The sequence below is a fragment of the Natator depressus genome, chromosome 10 (assembly GCF_965152275.1).
Source record: "Natator depressus isolate rNatDep1 chromosome 10, rNatDep2.hap1, whole genome shotgun sequence".
Taxonomy (NCBI): domain Eukaryota; kingdom Metazoa; phylum Chordata; order Testudines; family Cheloniidae; genus Natator; species Natator depressus.
In genome coordinates this window covers 42,700,941-42,713,089 of record NC_134243.1, presented here as the reverse complement: position 1 = coordinate 42,713,089, position 12,149 = coordinate 42,700,941, and the positions used below count along the sequence as shown (strand labels likewise).

General features: G+C 52.0%; 1 protein-coding gene across 20 annotated transcripts in view; it reads left to right on the top strand.

The window, feature by feature from the left end:
• PARP6 (poly(ADP-ribose) polymerase family member 6) overlaps positions 1-12,149 on the top strand; it is a 51,347-nt gene that overhangs the window by 33,465 nt on the left and 5,733 nt on the right. For 8 of the 20 annotated variants that reach the window (XM_074965909.1, XM_074965898.1, XM_074965899.1 and 5 more), the window contains 3 exons: positions 222-294; positions 1,133-1,202; positions 8,532-8,704. In XM_074965909.1, coding sequence (XP_074822010.1) covers positions 222-294; positions 1,133-1,202; positions 8,532-8,704 — 316 coding nt within the window. The remainder of the gene's footprint in view (positions 1-221; positions 295-1,132; positions 1,203-8,531; positions 8,705-12,149) is intronic. The other 12 variants (XM_074965910.1, XM_074965903.1, XM_074965907.1 and 9 more) reach the window with 3 other exon arrangements.

Sequence of the window (12,149 nt, the reverse complement as noted above, 5' to 3'; positions counted from 1 at the left end):
CCACCTCCGGCCTTGCCATCCTGGGTGTGGGTGTGTGGGAGAGAGGGAGGCCCCGGGTGCTGCTCTGGTAGCAAGGGAGTGGCTGGCTGTGTGTGTGCTAGGTGCCAGTGAAGGAGTGGAGGGCGGGTGCGTGAGGGGACAGGTATGAGCAGGGTGTGCACGCAGGATGGCAGCGCTCGGCTGGGCTGTGTGCCTGACGTGCTGGTTCCTTGCTCTTACAGTGGATCTCACATTGAGAACTGGCATTCCATCCTACGCAACGGGCTGGTCAATGCGTCCTACACCAAACTGCAGGTAACAGCCTGGTGCCCGCCCTCTGCCAGCCCTCTGACCTCATGGGCTGGGTGTGGCCATGTGCAGGTGACCTAGGCTGTCCTGGGCATTGAGCGAGCCAGTGGGTCTGAGATCCGGGCTCTGGCCTGGCTGGCATTAGAAGAGAGCCCAGCTTTGTGGGGCAAGATTAACCCCTGCAGTGCTGGGCTGCAGTGAGCACCAGCAGCAGAGTCTCCCATCAGCGGGTTGTGCCTGGGGGAGACCTGGATTTTCACTCACAGCCCCCATGGGGAGGGTCCCATGCCCAAGGCCATGCTCTCTCCTCTTTCCACTGCAACTCAGCTCCCAGCAGCCAACTCTCCCAAACCCACCCCGCTCCCAGCAGTGCCCAGGCACTGGCTCTGCAGGCTCAGCTGCTCCTGAGTTGGACAAGCAGACAGAAAAGTAGTTGGACAGACTGACTGGCGGGGGATGGGTGGGAAGACGGATAGACAACATGCAGGGGAGGGGCCTGCAGCGTGGGGCAGATGGACAGACTGACAGTGGTGGAAAGGACCTGCAGTGTGGGGTGGATGGACAGACCGACAGGCGGGGGAGGGGCCTGCAGCGTGAGGCGGATGGACAGACTGACAGGTGGGGGAGGAGTCTGCAGCGTGAGGCAGATGGACAGACCGACAGGCAGGGGAGGGGTCTGCAGCATGGGGTGGATGGACAGACTGACAAGTGGGGGAGGGGCCTGCAGTCCGGCCAGGCTGTACCCTGTTGGTTTCTCCCTGCCCTGGGCTGGCGGATGCAGCGCCTCCTGGGTACATGCTCGCACCGTCTGCCTGTGTTGCTCACGCTGGTGTTTTCCTGCAAGCTGCATGGAGCAGCCTATGGCAAAGGCATCTATCTGAGCCCCATCTCCAGTATTTCCTTTGGATACTCAGGTAAGAGGCTCTCCTCTCTCCCCGTCTGTCTGTGCACCCAATGGCCCTGGAGAGCTACACGTTCCCCTCCATGCCCTGTTGCAAACCCAGCCTGGGAGGGACACTGCTGGGCTGGGGCACTTCTGGGCTCCCTGGGTAAAGGGCTCGTGCCATTTACACATCGCTCAGGCTGGGAGAAGCACATGCAAACAGCATTTTCCAGAAGCCATGTGTATTAGAGAAGGAGAATGCGGCTCCCAGGGACACCTGAGCGGGGTTTCCCAGGTGGGTCACCCTGCACAGCCTGCCCTCCAGGACTCTGGTCTGCAGCACCAGGCTGGGCTTGATGCGAGGCCTATCTGCACATGTTGCTTCCAGCCAGAGCTGTATGTGATTGGCATGAGTACCCCCAGGCCCTGCTCCTCCATCACCGCTGTGCTCCAGGCTGTCCCCCTAAGGGCTGATGCCAAGAGCAGCTCTGTCCAGGGTGGCTGGGCAGGGTGTGCTGGTGGCATGGAGGCAGGTTTAACCTATGGGGGAGCTGGTCCTGTGGCCTCCTGGGATTAACCCTTGCTCATGGCCTCCCTTCTCAGAGACATGCTTGCTTGGTGGCGCCAGCATGCCTGCTTTGTGGTGTGTTTGTGTGTGTGCCCGTCTCAGCCATGGCAGTCCCCATGCATCGCACGGCTCCCTCATTCTCCCCTCCCCACCTCTGTAACATGCTCTGGGATGTCCCGCAGCCATTGGCCGGGAGTGCCAGATCTTGCCTCGGTCTGACGGAGTGATGGGTCTTCTCTGATGGGAAGTCCCTGGCTACGTGGGTATCTGCTGTCACAGCCTGATACAGTCGGGAAGGCAACTCTGCCAGCCTGTGGGGGGTCCTGGTTCTTCTCCAGCATTGCATGGCACTGATTTTGGGAAGCAGCCTCCCATGCCTGCCGTGGGAAGGTGCCGTCCGTGTCTCAGGAACGGATGGACAATGAATGGCTCTCTGCAAAGCATCTGCTTCCTGGGGGAAGCTTTGATTTTTCATCCAAAACCCAAATACCTCCTGGAAGCTCTAGTTCAGGCACCTCGTGTCCCCTTTCTCCTCTCTGGACCAGGCTCCCCAGACAGATTTTATTTCTCATGATGCATCACACACCTCTCCAAGAGGGGAGACCGTGGTGAACCATGGGAGATGTAGTCTGACCAGGGGTTTTAGCCCATAGAACATAAGTACGACCATACTGGGTCAGACCAAATGTCCATCTCACCCAGTATCCTGTCTTCCGACAGTGGCCAGTGCCAGGTGCCCCAGAGGGAATGAACAGAACAGAGCAATTATCAAGTGATCCATCCCCTGTCGTCCAGTCCCAGCTTCTGGCAGTCAGAGGTTTAAGGATGCCCAGAGCATGGGGTTGAGTCTCTGGCCATCTTGGCTGATAGCCATTGAGAGACCTGTCCTCCATGAACACGTCTAATTCTTTTCTGAATCCAGTTATTGTTTTAGCCTTCACAACATCCCCTGGTAATGAGATCCACAGGCTGGCTGTGCGTTGTGTGAAGAAATACTTCCTTATGTTTGTTTTAAACCTACTACCTATTAATTTCATTGGGGCACCCCTGGTTTGTGTGTTATGTGATGGGGTAAATAACACTTCCCTATTCGCTTTCTCCACAGCAGTCATGATTTTGTAGACTCTATCATATCCTCCCTTAGTAGTCTCTTTTCTAAGTTTGAGTCCCGTTTTTTTAATCTCTCCTCAAATGGAAGCTTGTCCACACCCCTAATAATTTTTGTTGCCCTTCTCTGTACCATTCCCAATTCTCATACCCCTTGTTTGAGATGGGGTGACTAGAACTGCAAGCAGTATTCACGGTGTGGGCGTACCATGGATTTATATAGTGGCATTATGATATTTTCTGTTTTTTATCTCTCCCTTTTGTAATAGCTCCTAACATTGGGTTAGCTTTTGTGACTGCCACTGCATGTTGAGCAAATGTTTTCAGACAACTGTCCACAATAACACCAAGATCTCTGTCTTGAGTGGTAACAACTAATTTAGACCCCGGCATTTTGTATCCATAGTTGGGATTATTTTTTTCCAATGTACATTACTTCACACTTATCAATATTGAATTTCATCTGCCATTTTGTTACTCAATCCCCCAGTTTTGTGAGATCTCTTTGTAACTCTTTGCAATCAGCTTTGGACTTAAGTCTTGAGTAATTTTGTATCATCTGCAAATTTTGCCACCTCACTGTTTACCCCTTTTCCCAGATCATTTATGAATATGTTGAACAGCACTGGTCCCAGTACGGATCCCTGGGGGACACCACTCTCTCCGTTCTGAAAACTGACTATTTATTCCTACCCTTTGTTTCTTATCTTTTAACCAGTTACTGATCCATGAAAGGACCTTCCCTCTTATCCCATGACTGCTTAGTTTGCCTAACAGCCTTTGGTGTGGGACCTTGTCAAAGACTTTCTGAAAGTCCAAGAAAACTGTACTGACTGGATCATATACTTGTTGACCCCCCCTCAAAGAATTGTAATAGATTGGTGAGGCATGATTTCCTTCTACAAAAATTGTGTTGACTTTCCCCCAATTTATCATGTTTATGTACCTGATAATTCTCTTCTTTACTACAGTTTCAACCAAGTTGTCTGGTACTGAAGTTGAGCTTACCAGCCTGCAATTGTCAGGATCACCTCTGGGGCCTTTTAAAAAAAATCAGCATTACATTAGCTATGCTCCAGTCATCTGGTGCAGAGGCTGATTTAAGCAATAGGTTACATACCACAGTTATTAGTTCTGCGATTTCACATTTGAGTTCCTTTCAGAACTCTTGGGTGAATGCCAGCTGGTCCTGGTGACTTATTACTGTTTGTTTTAGCTATTTATTCCAAAACCTCCTCTATTGACACCTCAGTCTGAGACGGTTCCTCAGAATGGCTCCGGTGTGAGGATCTCCCTCACATCCTCTGCAATGAAGACTGATGCAAAGAATTCATGTAGCTTCTCCACAATGGCCTTGTCTTCCTTGAGTGCTCATTCATGACCTCAAACATCCAGTGCCCTCATTGATTATTTGGCAGATGGGCTTCCTGCTTCTGAGGTGCTTAAAACAATTGCTGTTAGTTTTTGTGTCTTTAGCTAGTTGCTCTTCAGTCTTTCTTGATCTGCCTTAGTACGCTTTTACACTTGGCTTGCCAGAGTTTATGCTCTGTTTTATTTTCCTCACTAGGATTTGACTTTCAGTTTTTAAAGGATACCTTTTTACCTCTAACCACCTCTTTTACTCAGCTCTTTAGCCATCACAGCATGTGTTTTGGTTCTCTCACTGTTCTGTTGTATTATCTCTGGGGTGTACATTTAGTTTGAACCTCCGTCATGGTGTTTTAAAATAGTGTCTATGCAGTTTGCAGGAATTTTCCCCCTTGAGACTGTCCCTTTTAATGTCCATTTAATGAACCTCCTCCTTTTTGTGTGGGGTTCCCCTTTTGGACATGAAAGGCGACTGTGGTGGGTTTCTGAGGCACTTCGAGGATATTACACTGCGGCCGCTAGCACTGAGCGGTTCAGCAGCGGTCACCTTTTGGACCAGACTCTGTGCTCCGCTTGAGAGAACGTGGAGCACCTGGACTACAGCTGCTATGGGCACCACCGCAGCATTTCCACACTGAGCTTGTTCCTTTTCAGGTTCCCATTTTTCAGAGAAATATCAACATTTCCCATGGAAAATTTGGACAAAAATGACTTGTTTAATTTGTGTAGAAATTTGCCATAGAAAAATAACCTGCTTTCCAACGAGCTTTAATTAACACACTTCCCCTGATGTGTCTGCCAGGGCCCCCGGCTTCCTGGCTGGCCCAGTTCCCTCAGCCACTGAATCGGCACAGTGAGAAACCTGACGTAAACTGGGAGCCCACTCTTGCCTTTCTTGCATATCTGAAGCTTTTATTGGCTTCAGTGAGAGTTTTACTTCCACCAGGAACCGAGGACTAGGGCCCTCGTCTCTTAGCCCCTCACCTCTCAGGCCGTTCCCATGCTGGGGCTGGCTTGGTTTATTTGGTCTGCAAAAGCCTCTCCATAGGAATTCTGAAAATCAGGCTTTATCTCTTCAAAAGAGCACAGGCCTAGATTTCTAGTGCTCGGCACCCTTCACTGGGGCCAGATTTCCCAGAGAGCCCTGCACCAACCATACTCAGTGGGCGGAGCCCCTAAGCAAATCGAGCCAGTCATTTTGGTGCCTCCCTGGGAGCGGTGTTGGAAATTCTGGTCAGAGCACCCTTCCAGCCCCGGTAAGCGGGAAAAGGCCAGTCGATTGTCCCCCTGCATTTCCCAGGAGCCCTGGTGAGATTGGCCCCTGTGGTAAGTCCCTTGTGTCTAGTCCAGCCTAGCATTATATCAGCTGCTGCCCGTGCATTATAGAGCAGTGCCTCTTGAAAGCCCCTGGCTGCACTGTCTAGAGAGCCGTCCTGCCTGGGGAATGAATGACTGTAGTGCCTCGAGGGTGCTGTCATGTCTTGGTGATAGGCATGGTATGAACACCTAGAGCGGGGGTAGCCTGGGGTCATGGCTCTGGGGAGGGTCACACGCCGGTGTCAGGGTCAGTGACCAAGCTGCATTGGTAGATGAGGTGTGTGTGTCCTGCTCTGGGGAAGGCTGTGAAGCACTGGCATGGTGGATCTGTTACCTGCCCTCCCTGCCTCGCCCTCCTTCTCTCCTCTCCACTCCTCTCACCTGGTGAACAGGGGATGTTTCCTCTAGAGTTTCCATTGGCAAATGCTTTGCCTCCCCTTCCCGCTGCAGTGGGACACAAAGGGGAGCCAAGCCAGCTAGCCCGGGAGCTGCAGCAGGGCCATGTGGAGGGGAAGCCTGGCTGCTCATCCAGGCAGCCAGCTCTGTCCCCTCTGCACAGCTTCCACATGGCTCATTGGCCACACAAGCAGCAGGCATGTGGCCAGCAGAGGAGCTGCCCTGAGTGGTAGGTCATCGCAGCTCCAGGCATTGCTAAAGAGCTGCAGCCAAAGCTGCTGGAAGCCATAGATCCCCCTCCTGCAGCAGTCTCAGGACAGTCGCTGGCATCACGGCTACTGGCCAGACAGCGCTGCCGTGGCCAGTGGGGTTGGAGGGAGAGTCCACACAGATCCCCCTCCAGGGCTTCTGCTAGCCCTTCTGTTGGTCCCATGGATTCACAGATTCGAAGGCCAGAAGGGACTGCCATGATCCCTAATCTGGCCTCCTGTCTAACCCAGGCCAGAGAGCTGGGGGATGTGCAGACTCTTGGTCCCTGTTTATTCCCCTGTCCTCTGGGAGGTGAACGCGGGGAGCTTTCTGATTCCCAGGGCCCTTTTACACTACTCACTCTGGGGATCTGGGGCCAGTGGGCTGATGTCTCTTAGGGCATATCAGGAAGCAAACGAGGGCAGCAGAAGCCGTGTCTGTTTAACCCCCCTCCAGCTTGAGCATCCCTGAGACACATCACACTGCTGCAGGCCTTGCCTCTTAGCTCCGGAAAGTCAGACTCATTGCTACGTCGTCTGTCAAGGGCCCTGAGCCATGGACGCTTCCCAGTCGGGTTGGATCTTCACCTGGAGCATTCGGTGACAATGCACGTCTGGGGGGCCCAGACCAGGCCAGCGGGATGGCAGAGAAAGTCAGGGTGCCCCCGCTTCAGCCACAAGCACCTAGGGAGACAACTGGCTGCTCTGGGGTTCATCTGGCTTCTGTGGATTGAAGTTGCCCCATGGCAGTTTGAGGGGGCTGGGGGGAGACAGAATTTGAGGGGCAGGTCCTGTTAAACTCCAGACTAACAGGGAACCACAGCAACTCCTGTTAACAAGACTCAGACCCCACCTTCAGCAGCGTCACTCACTCCCTACCCTTGTCCTTCACAATGGCCCCAGGTGGCGGCAGCTGCAGGGCTCTGTCGTTCCACAGTGCATGGCCCTTTCAGGAGCACTTTATTACAGTCTCCTCCTCCCTGAGCACCTCTGATTGTTAAGCTACAAGGCCGGTATCATGTAACCCAGGGGTTCTCAAACGGGGGGTTGGGAGGTTATTACGTGGGGGGTCGCGAGCTGTCAGCCTCCAGCCCAAACCCAGCTTTGCATCCAGCATTTATAATGGCATTAAATATAGTAAAAAAGTGTTTTTAATTTATGGGGGGTGGGTCACACTCGGAGGCTTGCTATTTGAAAGGGGTCACCAGTAGCAAAACTTGAGAACCACTGATGTAGCCAGTGAGGTACATACGCAGGGTAAGACACCTGGCCTGGTGGAGCTGTGTGCCGGGCTGTAGCTCTGGAGACATGGGGTCAATTCCCAGCTCAGCCGCAAATGCCTGTGGCTTTAGGCAAATCATGTGATCTACCCTGTTTCCCAGTTCCTGAGCTGAAAGAGTGGGGCCAGTCCTCCCACTGGGGCTAAATCCATGAGTGGCTGTGGTGCTGCGGGGCCGTGTTACATACCTCGCTCAGCCTTGCCTCCTAAAAGGTAGACAGCAGACTGAAGATGGTCGTCTCAGCTCTTGCCCAAATGATCTCCAGGGACACATGGCCCTTTGTGGTTACACTCACCAAATCCAAGTTGGCCCACTGCATCGTAGTTCCCACGTGCACACATCCGTTTGTGCTCCTGTATATGAGAGGGTTTCTGCACCATCTAATGTTCTTCATGGGAATGTCTGCTTGGGTCATGGCACACCCTTGGGTGTGGCAGTGCATTGCCAGAGCAGTCATAGGCGCCAACTTCTGCTCCCGCCGGTGGGTGCTCAACCCCACTCTACCCCCGGCCCTGCCCCGACTCCACCCCTTCCATGAGGCCCCGGCCCTGCCCTGCCCCGCCCCCATTCCGACTGCTTCCCCAAAGTCCCTGCCCCAACTCTGCCCCCTCCCTGCCCCTATTCCGACTCCTTCCCCAAATCCCCACCCCGGCCCCGCCTCCTTTCCTGAGCGCGCCACGTTCCCGCTCCTCTCCCCGCCCCCCCAGAGCAGGCAAACAGCTGTTTGACAGCAGCCGGGTGGGAAGCACTGGGAGGTAGGCGGAGGAGGGGGGAGCGGTGCGCTCAGGGGAGGAGGAGGAGGAGGTGGGGCGGGGGAGTAGGGAAGTTTGGCTGCCGGTGGGTGCAGAGCACCCACTAATTTTTCCCCGTGGGTGCTCCAGCCCCGGAGCACCCACAGAGTCGGCGCCTATGAGGGCAATATTGATCTGCATGGAGAGCTAGCCTCATCCTTTCGCCTCCTTCAGCACGCAGCTATGCCTTGTGGAGCATCCTGGACACAGGATTTAGTGAGAGGAGGGCGGCCTTCCCCAGTAACTGCTGACCTGTGCTGTTGTTCTTCCTTTATTGTCCAACAGGGATGGGGAAAGGACAGCACAGGATGCCCTCAAAGGATGAGCTCGTCCAGAGATATAACCGAATGAACACCATCCCTCAGGTAACCGGCGGTATTGCTTGCTGGGCCTTGTCCCTGGAACCCCAGCCATGCACAGCCTCTGTTTGTCCTTCTACCTTCACACCAGCCACAGGGGTATGTGCAAGACTGGCCTGTGTCATATCTGAGATGTGTTTGCGCAATCACTGTTTTTCTGTGCCTGAGGGGAGGGAATGTTGCCAAGTGGTTAGAGCAGGCGACTGGGGCTCAGGACTCCTAGGTTTTGTTTGCTGTTCTGTTGGTCTTTTGGTAAGGGCCATAACTGCGTAGTATTGGCCCAACTCTGGTCCCATTGATGTCAATGGGCAGTCAACTTCTGACTCTGAGGGTCAACTTCTGAAAACCCCACCTTCTGTGCCTCAATTTACCCATCTATAAAATGTGTATAGTCAGCCTCACCTACCTCTCTGGTTAGTGCCCTGGGCTTCCACATCTGGAGACCTGGCCTTCTACATCTATCACAGATGTTTGGTGGGATTTATTCTAGCTCCTAGTGACCATTTTCACAAAGCATGAAGCTGATCATGTGTCCTGAGACAATTTGGCCCCATAAGTGCCGACTCCATGGGTGCTCTGGGGCTGGAGCACCCACTGGGAAAAATTGGTGCGTGCTCTGCACTCACTGGCAGCTCCCCACCCCACCATCCCGCCCCAGCTCACCTCTGCCTCCACTCCGCCTCCTCCCCTGAGTGCACCGCTGGGTCCTGCTTCTCCCCCTTTCCTCCCAGCACTTGTGCCACAAAATAGCTGTTTTGCGCGGCAAGCCTGGGAGCGAGGGGGAGGAGGGGGAACGTGGCACGCTTGGGGGAGGAGGCAGGGCCGGGGCAGGGATTTGGGAGGGATCCAACAGGGGCAGGGAGGGGCGGCGTTGGGGTGGGGGCGGGGGCGCAAGCACCCTCCGGCCCTGACAAAAGTTGGTGCTTGTGTTTGGCCTAATTAGCGGCCTCTGGGGGAAGGACCAGGCTTGGGACAGCAGGAGCTGTGAGACAAGGCTGGGCTGCATTGGCAGAGCTGTGTGTGCGCGTGTGTGCGTGTGTGTGTGCGTGCGTGTGTGTGTGTGTGTGCGTGCAAAAATCACATTGGGGAAGAAAGCTACTAGAGCCTCCCTTGGGATAGTGCTTGGGGTGTGCTCCACCGGGATCCGATTTGGATATGGATAGAGGCCTCTTTAATTTTTTTAATGAAGTAAATACTAATGGGAATTGTGTGATCATGGGAGACTGTAACTTCCCAGATATAGACTGGAGGACAAGTGCTAGTAATAATAATAGGGCTCAGATTTTCCTGGATGTGATAGTTGATGGATTCCTTCACCAAGTAGTTGCTGAACCAACGAGAGGGGATGCCATTTTAGATTTGGTTTTGGTGAGTAGTGAGGATCTCATAGAAGAAATGGTTGTAGGGGACAACCTTGGTTCGAGCGATCATGAGCTAATTCAGTTCAAACTAAATGGAAGGATAAACAAAAATAGATCTGTGACTAGGGTTTTTGATTTCAAAAGGGCTAACTTTCAAAAATTAAGGAAATTAGTTAGGGAAGTGGATTGGACTGAAGAACTTGTGGATCTAAAGGCGGAGGAGACCTGGAATTACTTCAAGTCAAAGTTGCAGAAACTATCAGAAGCCTGCATCCCAAGAAAGGGGAAAAAATTCATAGGCAGGAGTTGTAGACCAAGCTGGATGAGCAAGCATCTCAGAGAGGTGATTAAGAAAAAACAGAAAGCCTACAAGGAGTGGAAGATGGGAGGGATCTGCAAGGAAAGCTACCTTATTGAGGTCAGAACATGTAGGGATAAAGTGAGAAAGGCCAAAAGCCATGTAGAGTTGGACCTAGCTTTTTCTGTAATATTCAAGTACCTGATGTCACACCTACATGCTGGGGGATATGGGTGGGCCCAGACACATGTCCAGGGTGGTGTTTTATACAGGTTGGACCTGCGTTAAGATAGGAGGGAAGCCTTGAGAGCTGTGCAAGCATGGCTCTGGGAGGGGATCCACACCCCCAACACAGATCTGTACCTCCCTTTGCCCCAAATGCCTAATTCATCCCTGTGAAACACTGAGGCCTGGTCTACACGGGCCGGGGGAGGGAAATCGACCTAAGTTATGCAACTTCAGCTACGTGAATAACGTAGCTAAAGTTGATGTACTTAGATCTACTCACCGTGGCGTCTTCACTGCAGTGAGTCGACAGCTGACATTCTCCCGTCAACTCCGCCTGCGCCTCTTGCTGCGGTGGAGTATCGGAGTTGACAGGAGAGTGCTCGGCAGTCGATTTATCATGACTAGATGCAATAAGTTGACCCCTGCTGGGTCGATCGCTGCCCGTCGATCCTGCGGGTAATGTAGACAAGCCCTGAGTAGAGATACACTGGGTATCAATAAAACTCTCCCCCCAGGAAAAAAGTTTTAAACACAGCACATCTTGTTTCAACAACTCCTCAGTTTCCTCCACTCCCAAGACCCCTCAACAAATCTCCATTTTCTGTTTTAAGCTGCAGATAGGTGTGTTCCTGAGCCACTGCCCCTTCCTCGTTGCTTGTCCAGTTTTCTTCTTTGCAGTGTTGTTGTAGCCGTGTTGGTCTCAGCACATGAAAGACACAAGCTTCTCCCTTCCACCAACAGAAATTGGTCCAATAAAAAATATTACCTCATCTACCTTCCACCCTCTTTTGAGTGGCCAGTCCATCTGGTGATATCTCTGATATAATTGTCTTTTTCCTCCGCCTGCAATTTTGCATGAGAGTCAGAGTGTTGGAAGTGACTCACTCGGGGATCAGCAAGCTATGTGTCCACAAAAAGATGTTCCTTTACTTAGGATCTCAAGTCACTGTGCTCCCTTTAAGTTAATCTTTCTCATCACTTCTTTGTTCATAGGTTTCATTATCCAACTAACTAAACATTCTTCTAGAAAACCAGAATTCAAATGTTCTGAGTTTGATCTGTGTCCTTTGTAAGTGTCCAGCTCTCACATCCATACAGGAGAGCTGACCATATGTAGCCCTTCAGCAATCAAGTGAAAATATTCAGTTTTGAGGACCAGCCACTAGAAGGCATGCAACACACTTTTCTTTTATCTGGATAAAACTCCATATTTTACGCACTCTCTCCAAACATTTTGTACAACTGTTTCCTATGACAGCAGGAGAACAGTGGTAACAGGATTCCTTGGTTCTGCTCCACAAAACACTTCCAGCCCCATGGACAGGAAGTTTCATTGGCCAAAAACCAACCAAGCAAGAATATACATTTCAATAAGAAGGCACAGGGGAACAAAAGGAGACAAAGATCTTAGCTCTTAACTCTCTAGGGCACTGAAGGAACTGTGGGCCAGGTAGAACTGTAAACTCACAAGGCCCTTTGCTACATCTACGCTCTAAGACACTTTGAATTTCAAAGGAGTTACTGTAATATCAATGCCCCACATGCACACTACATTCACTTTTCATTGGGAGCATTATTTCTGTGGACCTTTTGAGATCTGCAATAGATCCCGCAGACTTTACAGCAACATGAAACATTCTGTTCAAAGAGGAAGTTC